This window comes from Grampus griseus (assembly GCF_964374135.1).
Source record: "Grampus griseus genome assembly, chromosome: 16".
Taxonomy (NCBI): domain Eukaryota; kingdom Metazoa; phylum Chordata; class Mammalia; order Artiodactyla; family Delphinidae; genus Grampus; species Grampus griseus.
The window spans coordinates 14,784,221-14,796,968 of record NC_139010.1 but is presented as its reverse complement, the minus strand read 5'-3'; the positions used below and the strand labels follow the sequence as shown (position 1 = coordinate 14,796,968).

The following is a 12,748-nucleotide window of genomic DNA, read 5'->3' as shown; positions in this document are numbered from 1 at the left end:
CTGTCACACAAATAATATTAATGCATAAAAAACAAACACAAAAAAGAAAACATTTTTAATCTTACACTTCAGTACCTTGAAAAGTACAGTAGTACTAGCTGTATCACTGCTGCTTTTTTTTTTTTTGCGGTACGCGGGCCTCTCACTGTTGTGGCCTCTCCTGTTGCGGAGCACAGGCTCCGGACGCGCAGGCTCAGCGGCCATGGCTTACGGGCCCAGCCGCTCCGCGGCATGTGGGATCTTCCTGGACTGGGGCATGAACCCTTGTCCCCTGCATCGGCAAGTGGACTCTCAACCACTACGCCACCAGGGAAGCCCTATCACTGCTGCTTTTACACTTGCTTCCGGACATCCTGGACTTGAAATAAAGATACTGTACTACTGTACTCTATACAGTACTTACAATAAAGTACACAAAAGCACAACCAATCGCAGAGGATGCGCATACATGACAATGTACGCCAGACACGTGAACTAACTTACATGATTGGATGTGTCGAACGCACGTTCGCATCTTTGAAAGCTTGCAACTTGAAGGTTCGTGTGTAGGGGATTTACTGTAATTGTTTATGACAGTCCAATGACTTAATGTGGTCACTGTCCTATGGTGGGCTTTACTTGGTCCAGTGCAAGTGGCCCTAGTCCTTGGTGGTTGTCAATAAACCAGGCACGTTGGTTGCAGAACTGTGGGTGGTACACAGAAAGAATGATTACTGAAAACAGAGGTGGGGGCATCTTGGGTTTATCCTCAAGTTGCACTGAGAAGGGTGGGTCCCGGGGCTGGTGGCCGGAAGGCATGCCTCATTTGGCACTGGCTGGATTGACAAGAAGCCCAGACACACTTGCAAACACACTTCGCCCAGCCTGGGATTTGGCACACCTGCTGTGTGCTGAGTGGGTGGCCTGACTCATCCATGTGCACCTGCAGTGGTGCCTTCACCTGCTGGAGAGAATTTTTGCCCAGAAGAAAAGCCATTCAGTGAAGAGTGCTTGAATCTCTGATATAAGAAGCCTGGTTTACTGAAGTGGCTCCAGAAAGCTTTTGTAAATTATGAGAAAGACAACAATTATTGGTAATTCACTGATGCTTAAGGCTTGCCTGTTTTTAGATCAACTTAATGCTATACTTGTGCTTTTTAATGGGCTGGAAATTGGCTTTGGGACTCCATATGTGAGTGGATACAGTCAAAAAATGCTCATGTTTGAGTACTTAGAATTTTACAGGTTTGTAGTTGTATTTTTGCTTATAGCTTTTTCACTTATGTTAATATATTTTTCATGCTGAATCCTAAGGAACAAATCTTTATTTATATAACCCTAATTCCATTGAAAATGTGCTGCCAGTGGATCATCGGTTATATAACATAATTTCCATTCTATAAGGTTTTTTGTTGTTAATGTTAAAAGTATATTGCACGGGTAAGAGTTCCAAAACTCTTCCATAGTCTTTGAGATTGACTTTATAAGAAGTATATTTACAGAAAATTCTGATTTTGGAAACAAATTTTAATCTCCTTAAGCATTTTGCTTTAGATATTTTGAAGGCAAACACGTGAATTTTTTTCAAACACATGAATAGAATTTGCTTGACTATTTACTTCTTAGGTTGAATGACTTTTGTTCTAGCTCAGGATCTCTGACCTAATTGAAAGATTAAAAATCGTTCATAAAGTGTTAAGACCTTTGGTAAGAAATTTAAAATCATGGCTTGAATTTTATGCCCACGTTGAAGATGCTACTCAGAGATGAAACCGGAGTTTAGTTCTTTTGATAGGTCCTGGGTCAGCCTAAACCAGGCTTCCTTTTAGGGTTTTTGTTTATGGTATCATGGGCTACAGCTTTAAAATAGGCAGGTGGAGGGAATTCCCTGGCGGTCCAGTGGTTAGGACGCCGTGCTTCCACTGACGGGGGCACGGTTGGATCCCTGGTCAGGGAACTAAGATCCCGCAGGCTGTAAGGCGCGGCAAAATGCAGAAAATAATAAAATAAAATAGGCAGGTGGATTCAGGGTGTTGGTTCCAGTCCTCCTGGGGCCACATGGCTTGAATATACATGGTGTCTATTTAAAACAGAAACGGTTTCTGAATTTTTCTCAGGCAACCTGTTATGAGGCAAACTCTATGGCTGTTAGTTCCTCAAGTTCTCTTTCCCTGCTCTGCCCCCCTTCTCCTTGCCCATCTTAATTCTCATCTCATAATTGCTTTGGCGGGGGTTGTTTCTGTATTTTTCTCTGTGTTTTTCTTTGTATTGGTGGTGTCTTTGTTCCAAGGAAGAACCAGATTTTCTATTTCTAGTATTCTGTTCAGAAACTCCATGCCCTGCCCCTAGATTGCCTGTCGCCCGAGAGATGGCAGAGCAAAGCAGGCAGCAGAGCCATGTGTTCCAGGTCTGTCTTTGGGGGACAATGAAAACTGTGAGTCTTTGGCAGAGTTAGAGCTCAGGATGGCTTGACATTTTCCCAGTGGGTTAGCATAACCCAGGGACCTCGCTTGAGTTCTGGTAACGACAGCTTATTCCTCAGGGTATGGCTCTTGAGAGGAAAAGGCCTTTTCAAATTGAGAGCTTTTTATAGATTTCCTTACTAGTTGAATCTGTATTCTTATAGGAAATACCTAATCAGATATTGACGGTGTTGGGCCATCTGTCTGTATATGAGTATTTTCCTCTAAGCCAATGAGAACCTTACCTTTGCTCAGATTGATATTCTGCGACAACTGCTGCTTGGGGGGCAAGAGATTTTTCAACATTAGATTGCATCCTTTATTGTTTTAATTTACTTCAAGGCAGAAGCATAACGCTAAAAAAAGGCGGAAGGGGGCTCTTTCAAATAAAAAAGACAGCAATTGAAAACATATTAGAGGAAAACACAGCTAATATTTTTAAAAAGCTATGCAAATGGTTTAAAGGTTTTAAGACTACAGTTCATTTTTCTAAAACCAGTAGATATCATTTAAGCTTAGTGTTCATAAACTATTTTAGGGCAAGGATAATGTCTTAACCATAGATTGTACTCCCTCTGACATAATACATTCAGGTAAAAGACATGCCACACAGGTAATGTTTATAGAATACAGGTGTTAGTTGAAGATGTACATGTTTTGCTATTTTTTCCTCGTAAGTGATGCTTTTCCCACTCAGGTCTTTGTGTCCGAAATGCTGGAAACTCTTCTCATTCTCTGTGTGTTCCTCTTAGTTCTTTTAATTACTGCTTGGTCTTGCAGAAACTGAGTTTTAAAGGGTTAGCTAAAAATAGACTCATGGCTGTAAGCACCTCTTCACATCTGCTTTCTTTCTCGGTCCCTGCAAGGTTGACCAGTTTTTTTTGGAGTTGTGCATCACAAACAGTTGGAGGCAAAACAGCATCTGTTTAGTCAACATTTCCAGTGTTGGAAGAAGATGTCAGATTTTTAACTTTTTTTGTTTTCTTTTTAAACACCAAGTATGGTGCTTTCAGAGCAATGGAAATTGTTTCAAATGTGGAGATGGTTAGGTGTAGCCTTTTGAGGTCCGTCAGGCCCACTGAGCTCTCTGTTGTCCATCTCACCCTGTGCAGGGTTTACAAAGAAACGTAGCATCCACTGGGTGGGCATATATGGCTCACTGTTTTCTACATTCAGTCATTTGACCTTCTGAATGCCAAGGGCGCACTAGGCACTTGTGGATGGAGGAGTGTGAAGCCAGCCCCTCTGAGGAGTGCTCAGGATCCGGTGGGAGAACTCTGGTTTAGAGTTCAGAGCAGGGTTTGGGCCCCAAGCTCTGCCGCCTTCCAGATGAATTACCTTGATCCATTAACCTGTTTCGTCACATTTGAAATGGGGGTGATCATGCCTGCCTAACACATGTGATGAGCCTGGTACGCACTGCCTGCCTGAGGAAATGGTTTTGAAGGTAGAATTAGGGAGTGGTGTCATCTTAGACCCCACAATCCAACTAGGTGTGCTTCATTGTTTTTAGTAGTTTTTGCTTAATCTGTCCATGGTTCTGAAACTACCAGGCCCTGTGGCTCTCATTCCCTTCACCCCCTACCATGAATCAACAGCCCCTCCCAGCTGAGAACCTTAGAAATAATGCACAGTGTTTCATGAGAACCCCAGTCGTTGTGTGTCCACTGAATTTCTTTTATTCTCTTCTGGTTTTGAAGGTTGGAGTACATTTTTTTTTTAAATTTCTTTTGCAGCAACACCATAACCTTATCTTTTAATTTCATAAATAAGAGGCCTTGCCTTTTGGTTTTTTAGGAAAGATGTAGGAGGTGTGATGTTTGGTCTCATTACAGAAAGTTAATTATTTGTACTTATTTTTGCCAAGCATGCTTACTTAGTACATTGGGAAACAGCTTTCAGAATAATTTACTAAGTATTTTTTGTGATTGTAGCATCTCTTCCCTCTCTCCACACATTGTATAAATGCAAGTAAACTGTAATTCATTCAATAAAAACCAACAGTTGCAAATTTTCTATTTTTTAATAATTTTTATGCTCATGGTATAAAAATTTAAGAGTACCAAAGGGTTATATATATGCTGGAAAGTAAGTTTTCTTCCTTTCCTCATCCCCAGTTGTTCCCTACAGAGATAACCACTTACATGTTCTTAAAAATGGAAATCGGTGTTTAATCATGGTTTGATGCTCTGATATATTTGCCCTGTCATTTCTTGGCCTTTTCACTAAGATCAAGTGCCTCTGACTGTGCACTATAATTTTCGGTTATAAGTTAGAGGAATCAGGAGCAAGTTACTAGGTGTACACTTGGACATATGAGCAGAAATGACTAATGTAACTTTATGATATACTCGGTTTAACTAGCTTTCGGAGCCGTTGTTCCCATGGCTTTTGAGTGTCTTGCTTTCCACATCTGTGTTTTTTCATTTTCCAGTTGCAGCATGAGAAAGCTGAGCTAGAACAGCACCTCGAGCAGGAACAGGAATTCCAGGTCAACAAACTGATGAAGAAAATTAAGAAACTGGAGAACGATACCATTTCTAAGCAGCTTACGTTAGAACAGGTAAAAATGTATAGTTCTCTCTGTACCCTTTTTAGGATCGTTATAATTATATATATATATATATTTCTCATATCATCAACTGTTCCTTCAAGCTTTAAGAGGTCCTGAGGAATGTCAGTGAAAAATGTTTTTCAACTTTTTCTTCCCACAGTGGCGGCTTCCTCTCTGAAGTACACATTGGCAGATCTGCATAGCACCTGCTCACTCTTTCACACACTTGTGCTTTTCTTAACCACAATTAATAAAGTTTCAGGAGATACGTTGTGATGTACTGATTTATAGGCAGGAAATGTTAGGTTCCTTTTGCAAAAGGGGGAAGAATATGTTTTTAACCACAGGATCGTTTCTGTGAAATTTCCTGAGACGGTGTGGCTATGGAACTAAAACTTTTCTTTCAAGCGTTCTTCAGAACAATTAGCATTTTCTGTCTTTGAATTATTAGCAACCTTATATGAACCCTGTCTTTTCCCACCTAGATTTGTTGATACGGGTATGGAGCCCTAGACTTAGTTGCACGTCCTGGTTCAGCCACTAATGAGTTTTGTGACCTTGCATTAACTTCATTAACTTCTCTGGGCCCAGGTTTTCCATTTGCAAACAGAGAAGCACAAACTAAAGTCAGGTGTGGCAACCTTAAAAAGGTACAGAAGGCGGAAGGTGATAGCGCACAGTTTCTTCGGCCATTGCCCTTGGTAGACGTTGGTATTTGAGCACAGGTCTTGCCTTAGGAGGCCAGGCTGGTCCTTATTTGCCAACTCACAGAATCGTGGACCACCGTTATCAGTCCTTCCAAGTTGGGGTGTCAGACAGAAGCTCCTAGCGCTTTTCCCCACGCTCTTTCCCCAGAGTTAGAAGAGGCTGACCGTAGTCTACTGCCACCTGGTCTCCGTGTCAAATTCAGCGTATTCACATTTTCTAGTTCTTTGCGATGTGGATCCCAATTACCACTTTGATGATCTGGCCAAGCTCTTCATGCAGACTTGTCTGATTTATCCCAATTTTAGGATCTTTCTGTGCATCTTACTCCATGCTGACTGGTTCTTGAATCACCCTCGGCACCATTCTCATTTCATCATTGTACTTGAGGCTGAAACCGTGACGGCAATGTCAGGCTTGAGAGGAAGCCAGGGTTTGTTTTAAACTAATTGGACTGACTTTTGGTTTTTGTGTTATTCTTGTATCTACCTATATCAAAGGGTGGAACGTCACTGGGTTTTCTAAGACTATGAATAATGGCCTTGGAAATTTTTCCATTCCTTCTAGGTTAAAGAACAAAAAAGCTTCATTTCCAAGGGTTGGCTGTTTTACACATATCCAGAGTAATCGATTCTTACCCGTCCTCTTTGGAATTCAGATGCAATTTCTAAATTTAGAAAACTCCCCCACGTCCCCCCACCCCCCACCCCGACCCTGCCTCCAGCTTAAAGCATTTTGTTCCAAAGTTCACCTGTTTAATTTCCAGGGTAGGCAATAGCCAGTTCTTCCCAATTAAAGTTTTGAAGATTCTTGTTTAAGTCCCTGACATACCAAGAACTCGTTACTGGTACTTGTTAATCAAGAGTTAACCAAGTGGCCAGGTGAAATTTTCACAGTGGTTAGTATTGTGAGAACTTCACTTGGTCAACACCTTCCCTGTGATGGCTGTCAATAACGGAAGTAGCTTCTATCTTGTGTTTGTTTACAGGCTCCTTGAGGAGACTTTGGAGCTCTGACCCCCACAGTTCAGTTGTGGCCACAAGGTGGAGGTAGTGGCCTAGAGTCAGAAAGAGAAGGGTTGACTGATCCTACTGTCCCTGGGAGAGAGGATGGATGGCTGCACGGTCTTAAGGCTCTTTGGAAACTTTAGTGACTAAATGCTTTTAAAATGAGGCCCAAAGGCATACACTCTCCCAAAGTTAATGATTTAGTCCACTGTAAGGCTTCTTTCAGACCTCAGCACCAAAGAAATGGATTTCCACAATGGAATGTGTGCATTGCAAAGCCCTAAACTAGAAATTATCCTCAGATCTGGGATATCAGGTCCTTATTTTATATTTTTAATTTTATTTAAAAATTTTTTTTATTGGAGTATAGTTGATTTACAATGTTGTGTTAGTTGCAGGTGTACAGCGAAGTGAATCAGTTATACATGTACATATATCCACTCTTTTTTTGGATTCTTTTCCCATATAGACCATTACAAGTCCTCATTTTAATTAAGATGGGGAAAAGTAACACCATCCTAAAACTTTCCCCCCTTTCTTTTGGGTATGTCTAGGGTGATTATATGTTGGGGAATTTATTTGTTTTAACTACAAGTAATTTTAGTCGGTGTTTAGGGGAGAATGTTTGTTTTGCTCTACTGTAGAAATAAATGTCTTCCATGTTTCCATGGATGTGATCTGATCCTCTCTTGTGGCCATCTCTTGGGATTATCATCTGTATTATAATATTTACGATACATCGTAGTCTATATAATATAATATATCCTATACTGAAATTATTATCAGAAGAGCCAAGGCATGTGCTGTACTATGCATTATAACGATATATGTGTGTAGTACATGCCTTTGCTCTCCTATCTGACAATAAACATATTTTTAAAACTAAAAGCTATTTGAAGACAATTATCCTATGTGTCCCGTGCCTCGCCGCTGCTTTGTTGGAAGAGTTTAAATAAAGTGTGGATTTAGACAGGTGCCTGAAGAGCTGTCATTTGTACTTTGAAAGGCGGTGTAGGGTAGGTTCAGGGTCTGGGTATTGGACTTGAATGGAACCAGATGTGAACCTTTTTCCTCTGCTGAATATCTTAATTATTTATTTTTTTGGTAGCAGCTTTATTGAGTTATAATTCACATACCATTCCAAATCATCCATTTAAAGCGTACAATGCAATGGTTTTTAGTATATTTAGTGTTGTGTAACCATAACCAAAATCAATTTTAGAACATTTTCATCACCTCAAAATAAACCTTGTCACTCAATCCCCTAATCCCGTTAAGCAACCACTACTCTACTTTCTGTCTCTGTGTATTTGCTTATTCTGGACACATCCTATAAACGGAATCATATAGTGTGTGGTCTTGTGTGACTGCCTTCTTTCACTTAGCGTGATATTTTTATCCACGGTGTAGCATATATCAGTACTTCATTCCTTTTCCTGGCTAAGTAATAATCCATTATATGGATGTACCACATTTTGTTTATCCATTCATCCTTTGCTGGACATTTAGGTTGTTTCAGCCTTTTGGTTATTATGAGTAATGCTGCTGTGAACATTCATGTACGATTTTTTGCGTGGACATGTGTTTGAATTTTTCTTGGAAATTAGAATGGAATTGCAGGGTCACATGCCAACTCTCTGTTTATCTTTTGGAGGAAATGCCAGACAGTTTTCAAAGTGGCTGCACCGTGTTATTGCAGCCATCCTGGTGGCTGGGAAGCGGCATCACATTGTGGTTTTGTATTTCCCTGAGGCTAATGATGTCGAGTATATTTTCAGGTGCTTCTTGGTATATCTTCTTTGGAGAAATGTCTATTCAAGGTCTTTTTATTATGGAATTATAAGAGTTCCTTATATATTCTTATACATATATGTATTTTATAAGATACAAGTCCCTTACGAGATACATCATTGCAAATATTTTCTCATTTTCTGTGGGTGTTCTTTGCACTTTCTTGAGCGTGTCCTTTGAAGCATAGAGCTTTTTTAATTCTGGTGAAGTCCAATTATTAATCTTTTTCTTTGGTTGCTGTGTTTTGGTATCATATCTTAGAATGCAAAGTCACGAAGATTTACCCCGTTGTCTTTTTTGGGTGCTTACATTTAGGTCTTTGATTCCTTTTGAGTTAATTTTTATATGTGGTGTAAAATAGGATCCAAATTCATTCTTTTGCATCTAGTTGTCTCAACCAGTCCGTTTCTGAGCCTCAGTTTCCTTATCTGTAAAATGGCAATAATAGCAAACCTGTGTCAGGTACAGTGAATGAGAGTGTAAGGTGATTTGTATAATGCCTGCTACATAAGCACTCAACATAAGGTAGCTGCTGCTGTTAATTTTTAAATAAGCATATATATATATATATGTGTGTGTAACAGAATCACTTTGCTGTACACTTGAAACAAACACATCTTTAATTAACTATACTTTAATTCAAAATAAAAAGAAACTAAAAAAAAAAATCATCTATATTTTGAACCTAATGGGTTGAACCTGCAGAAGGGGTATTGGAAGGCCTCTGCCAGGGATTCGTGTTGGCCATACATGTTTGTTTTGAAGGTGTAGCTTAGGTTGTAACGGTTTTTAAGAGGGCACCTGGGGACTTCCCTGGTGGCGCAGTGGTTAAGAATCCACCTGCCAATGCAGGGGACACGGGTTCGAGCCCTGGTCTGGGAAGATCCCACGTGCCACGGAGCAACTAAGCCCATGAGCCGCAACTGCTGAGCCCGTGTGCCAAAACTACTGAAGCCTGCGTGCCTAGAGCCCGTGCTCCGCGACAAGAGAAGCCATCGCAATGAGAAGCCCGCACACTGCTACGAAGAGTAGCCCCTGCTCACTGCAACTAGAGAAAACCCGCACACAGCAACGAAGACCCAACGCAGCCAAAAATAAATGAATGAATGAATGAATTAAAAAAGAAAAGAAAGAAAGAAAAAGAAGGCACCTGCCTATTCTCTGTAAAGCAGAACTTATCTGGGTTTGGGACTAAGTCTTAGACTCCTTGCAAGGTGGGCTCCAATTAACTCACGTGCTGGAGGCCTAATTTTAAGTTAATCTCACCAAAAGTCAGGCCTTCGGCATGGACGCTGGAATTAGTCAGATAGCATTTGTTCTTCTCTTAGAATCTGAGATCTTTTCATTCTTTAAGAAGGGAATGTTACCAGCTTGATCATCAAGGGCTCTGGGCTATCAGTGGTTCTGTCGGTGTTTTGCAGGATGAGAATTCATAGAATTGTAGAGCTGGAAGGCCACATTGCGGGAGAAGACTACTCTGTCGTTACTTTGTCCCCAGCCCCTCATGGGGATGTGAGAAAGTGGGGAAATCACGAGGAAATCCAGGGGCAGGGGCATCAGATCTGCCCAGGCTTTGGAACCACAGCTACCTGCACCCGTTTCCTCTTCCTCCAGAACTTGCTGCCTAGGAAGCAGGCTTGGGAGGAAAATGGACCAGCTTGGCCTGTAGGTGGCCCAGCCTGCTCATACCTGCTCACACTTTTTCAGAGAAGGAAACCCAGAGGGAGATCAAGAGGCTTTCTTCAAGTCACACAACTTAGCATTCTGAATGTTTAACTCCAAAAGATACTTTATAAGCAGATGTAAAAAAGCATGTTCAGAAAACTGTAACGTTAGGTGGTCTTTGCAGCACTAATAATTAGTCTAATAAACTGGATTACTTTAGTCAGTATGACTTTAGTACTCTTAAGGGCTCTTTCTAACACACACTGGTGGGCACTGCCTATTCCGACATGTGGTCACTGTTACATTTAGGTGATAAGAACATTTCGAACTTAAAATATTCTCTAAGTGTCAAGAACTCTTCATCAAAATGTGTTCTGTCAACTAGGAAGGATTTTCCTTCTCCTGAGGATAACTAGCATGAAAGGGCACAAATTAGCTTATTTATTAAGTGAAGTTCAGCTCAGCAGATGTGAGAACCTTCTGTGCACTTTGCACAGAAAGTTATAGGAAAGAAGAAAACAGCCATAAACAGGTGGATTTGACACTTAACTATTATTAGCTAGTACAGTAGAAAAATCTGGAATAAATTGGTTGGAGAATTAGTCATGTAATTCAGCTAACACTTAATGACGAACAGGGATGCCTGTCATGTACTAGACCTCTTACTCTTTTCTCCTGTGGTTGGCCCAGTAAAGTCTTCTCAGTTATTTCTAGAATTTGGGGTGTATTTTCTTATCGGAGATGCCCTTTCGTCCCAAAGCACAGACACCCATTTCTAAAGGTTGGCTTTAGGATTGGAATGGTCATTTTATTTATTAGCATCTACGTGTAATGACAGTATCTCAGCCCCTGTAGTTTCGGGACACTCTTGGGTTCATATCTCCCTTTCACCTGAATAAGCTGTGTGACGTCAGGCCAGCGATTTGATCTCTTCTGTGAACAGACGTACTCTCTAACTTGTAGGTTTGTTGGGGGGATAAATCTTCCATTCTGCCTCTCCTCACGCTCCATCCCTATTGAAGTTCTTTCATTTGTCTTGTCGGGGAAGGAGAAATTATCCTCTTCCCTTCTAGGTTTTTCTGGCAGAGAAAATCAACAGAAGTTTAATGACATGTATACGTGGGAGAGAAAATTCGTCAAAATTGTCGAAGCCCTCACTTTAACACTGTCTTCAGCACTAAAGACAAAAGAGGATGTTGTGGGCAGAGGTTTGGAACTTCAGAGCAGGAGAGGAAGGCAGTTGACAGGCAGAGGGAAAAGCAAACATTGGGCAAACAAATGTTTGCTAGGCAGAGACAGTGGGACACAGAGAGGAATTTCAACAAACAGGCTTTGCTGGATTCCTCCCACTCTACATACCTAGGTCATGCTACCGTTATCATGGTGATAGCTCCCTTTCTGGAACAGGTCCTCTACCTACATTCTTTTAGGCAGTTAGGGGGAAGGTCAAAGTTTCCTCCCGATTCTTTGGGGCCTTAAAAAGAATCAGCCTAAATCATTTATTTGTTTATTTATTTAAAAATCGAAGTATACTTGATTTACAATGTTGTATTAATTACTTCTGTGCAGCAAAGTGACTCAGTTATACATATATATACACTCTTTTTCATGTTCTTTTCCATTATAGTTTGTCACAGGATATTGAATACAGTTCCCTGTGCTATGCAGGACCTGGTTGTTTATCTGTTCTGTATATACCAGTTTGCATCTGCTCATCCCAGACTCCCAGCCCATCCCTCTCCACCCCTCCCCCACCTTGGCAACCCCCCAGTCTGTTCTCTATGTCACAATCAGCCTAAATTAATCCTTGTGCCAAACAGACCTATTTTGGGGTGGCAAGTTTTGTTCCCCTGCACAGAATTGTCCCCATGTGGATTGCACAGCAGTAAATAAGTTTACATGGTGACCCAGTACACTGATGTTTTTGTAACTGTATTTATGACTGGGACAAGTTCTGTGAAACACTTGCTTATGTGCTTTGCACTGATTTTCTGTTCAATCCTATTCCGTTTTTAGCAAAATGTAGGTGACAAGTGACTTGAACTAATTTCCTAATCCAATAGTGGGTCACAACCTGCAGTTTAAAAATCATGCTCTGATGTGCCCAGTGCTTTCCTGCCCCCAGGTTTCCATGGATCTGTGTCCTCTGCCTGGCCCATTTTCTCCCTCCCCTGCCCCATCCCTACTTAACTGTTACCCAGTTTGCTCCTCTAGTCACTTTGGGGTCTGTGCTCCAAAGTGTTTCCATGACGTTCTGTCCTTTTCCTGTACCACTTGGTACACAAACAGCAATTAACAATTAAATCATTTCGTTTCTGTGAGCTCCTCATAAGGTAAGGGAGGGAAGGTACGATGTTAACCTCACCCCTGTATCCCTGGTGACTCACATATAGTAAGCGCTCCAAAAATTGTGTGTGCTGCCATTAATAATCAAAGTGTTCATCTAATTTCTGTGGTACTTTGCCCTCCCCATTTTCCAGGAAAATGAGCATACATATTATTTGAGCCTCAAACGTCTCACCACCTTCCTTGATCTGGTTATCCATCTCTTTAATCCATGGATCTGTGTGACTGTCTTTTTGGTC

General features: G+C 41.1%; 1 protein-coding gene across 1 annotated transcript in view; it reads left to right on the top strand.

Moving 5' to 3' along the window:
• The window catches only part of CCDC6 (coiled-coil domain containing 6), a 112,026-nt gene that overhangs the window by 65,945 nt on the left and 33,333 nt on the right, over positions 1-12,748 (top strand). The window contains exon 3 of the mRNA XM_082673880.1: positions 4,876-5,004. Coding sequence (XP_082530006.1) covers positions 4,876-5,004 — 129 coding nt within the window. The remainder of the gene's footprint in view (positions 1-4,875; positions 5,005-12,748) is intronic.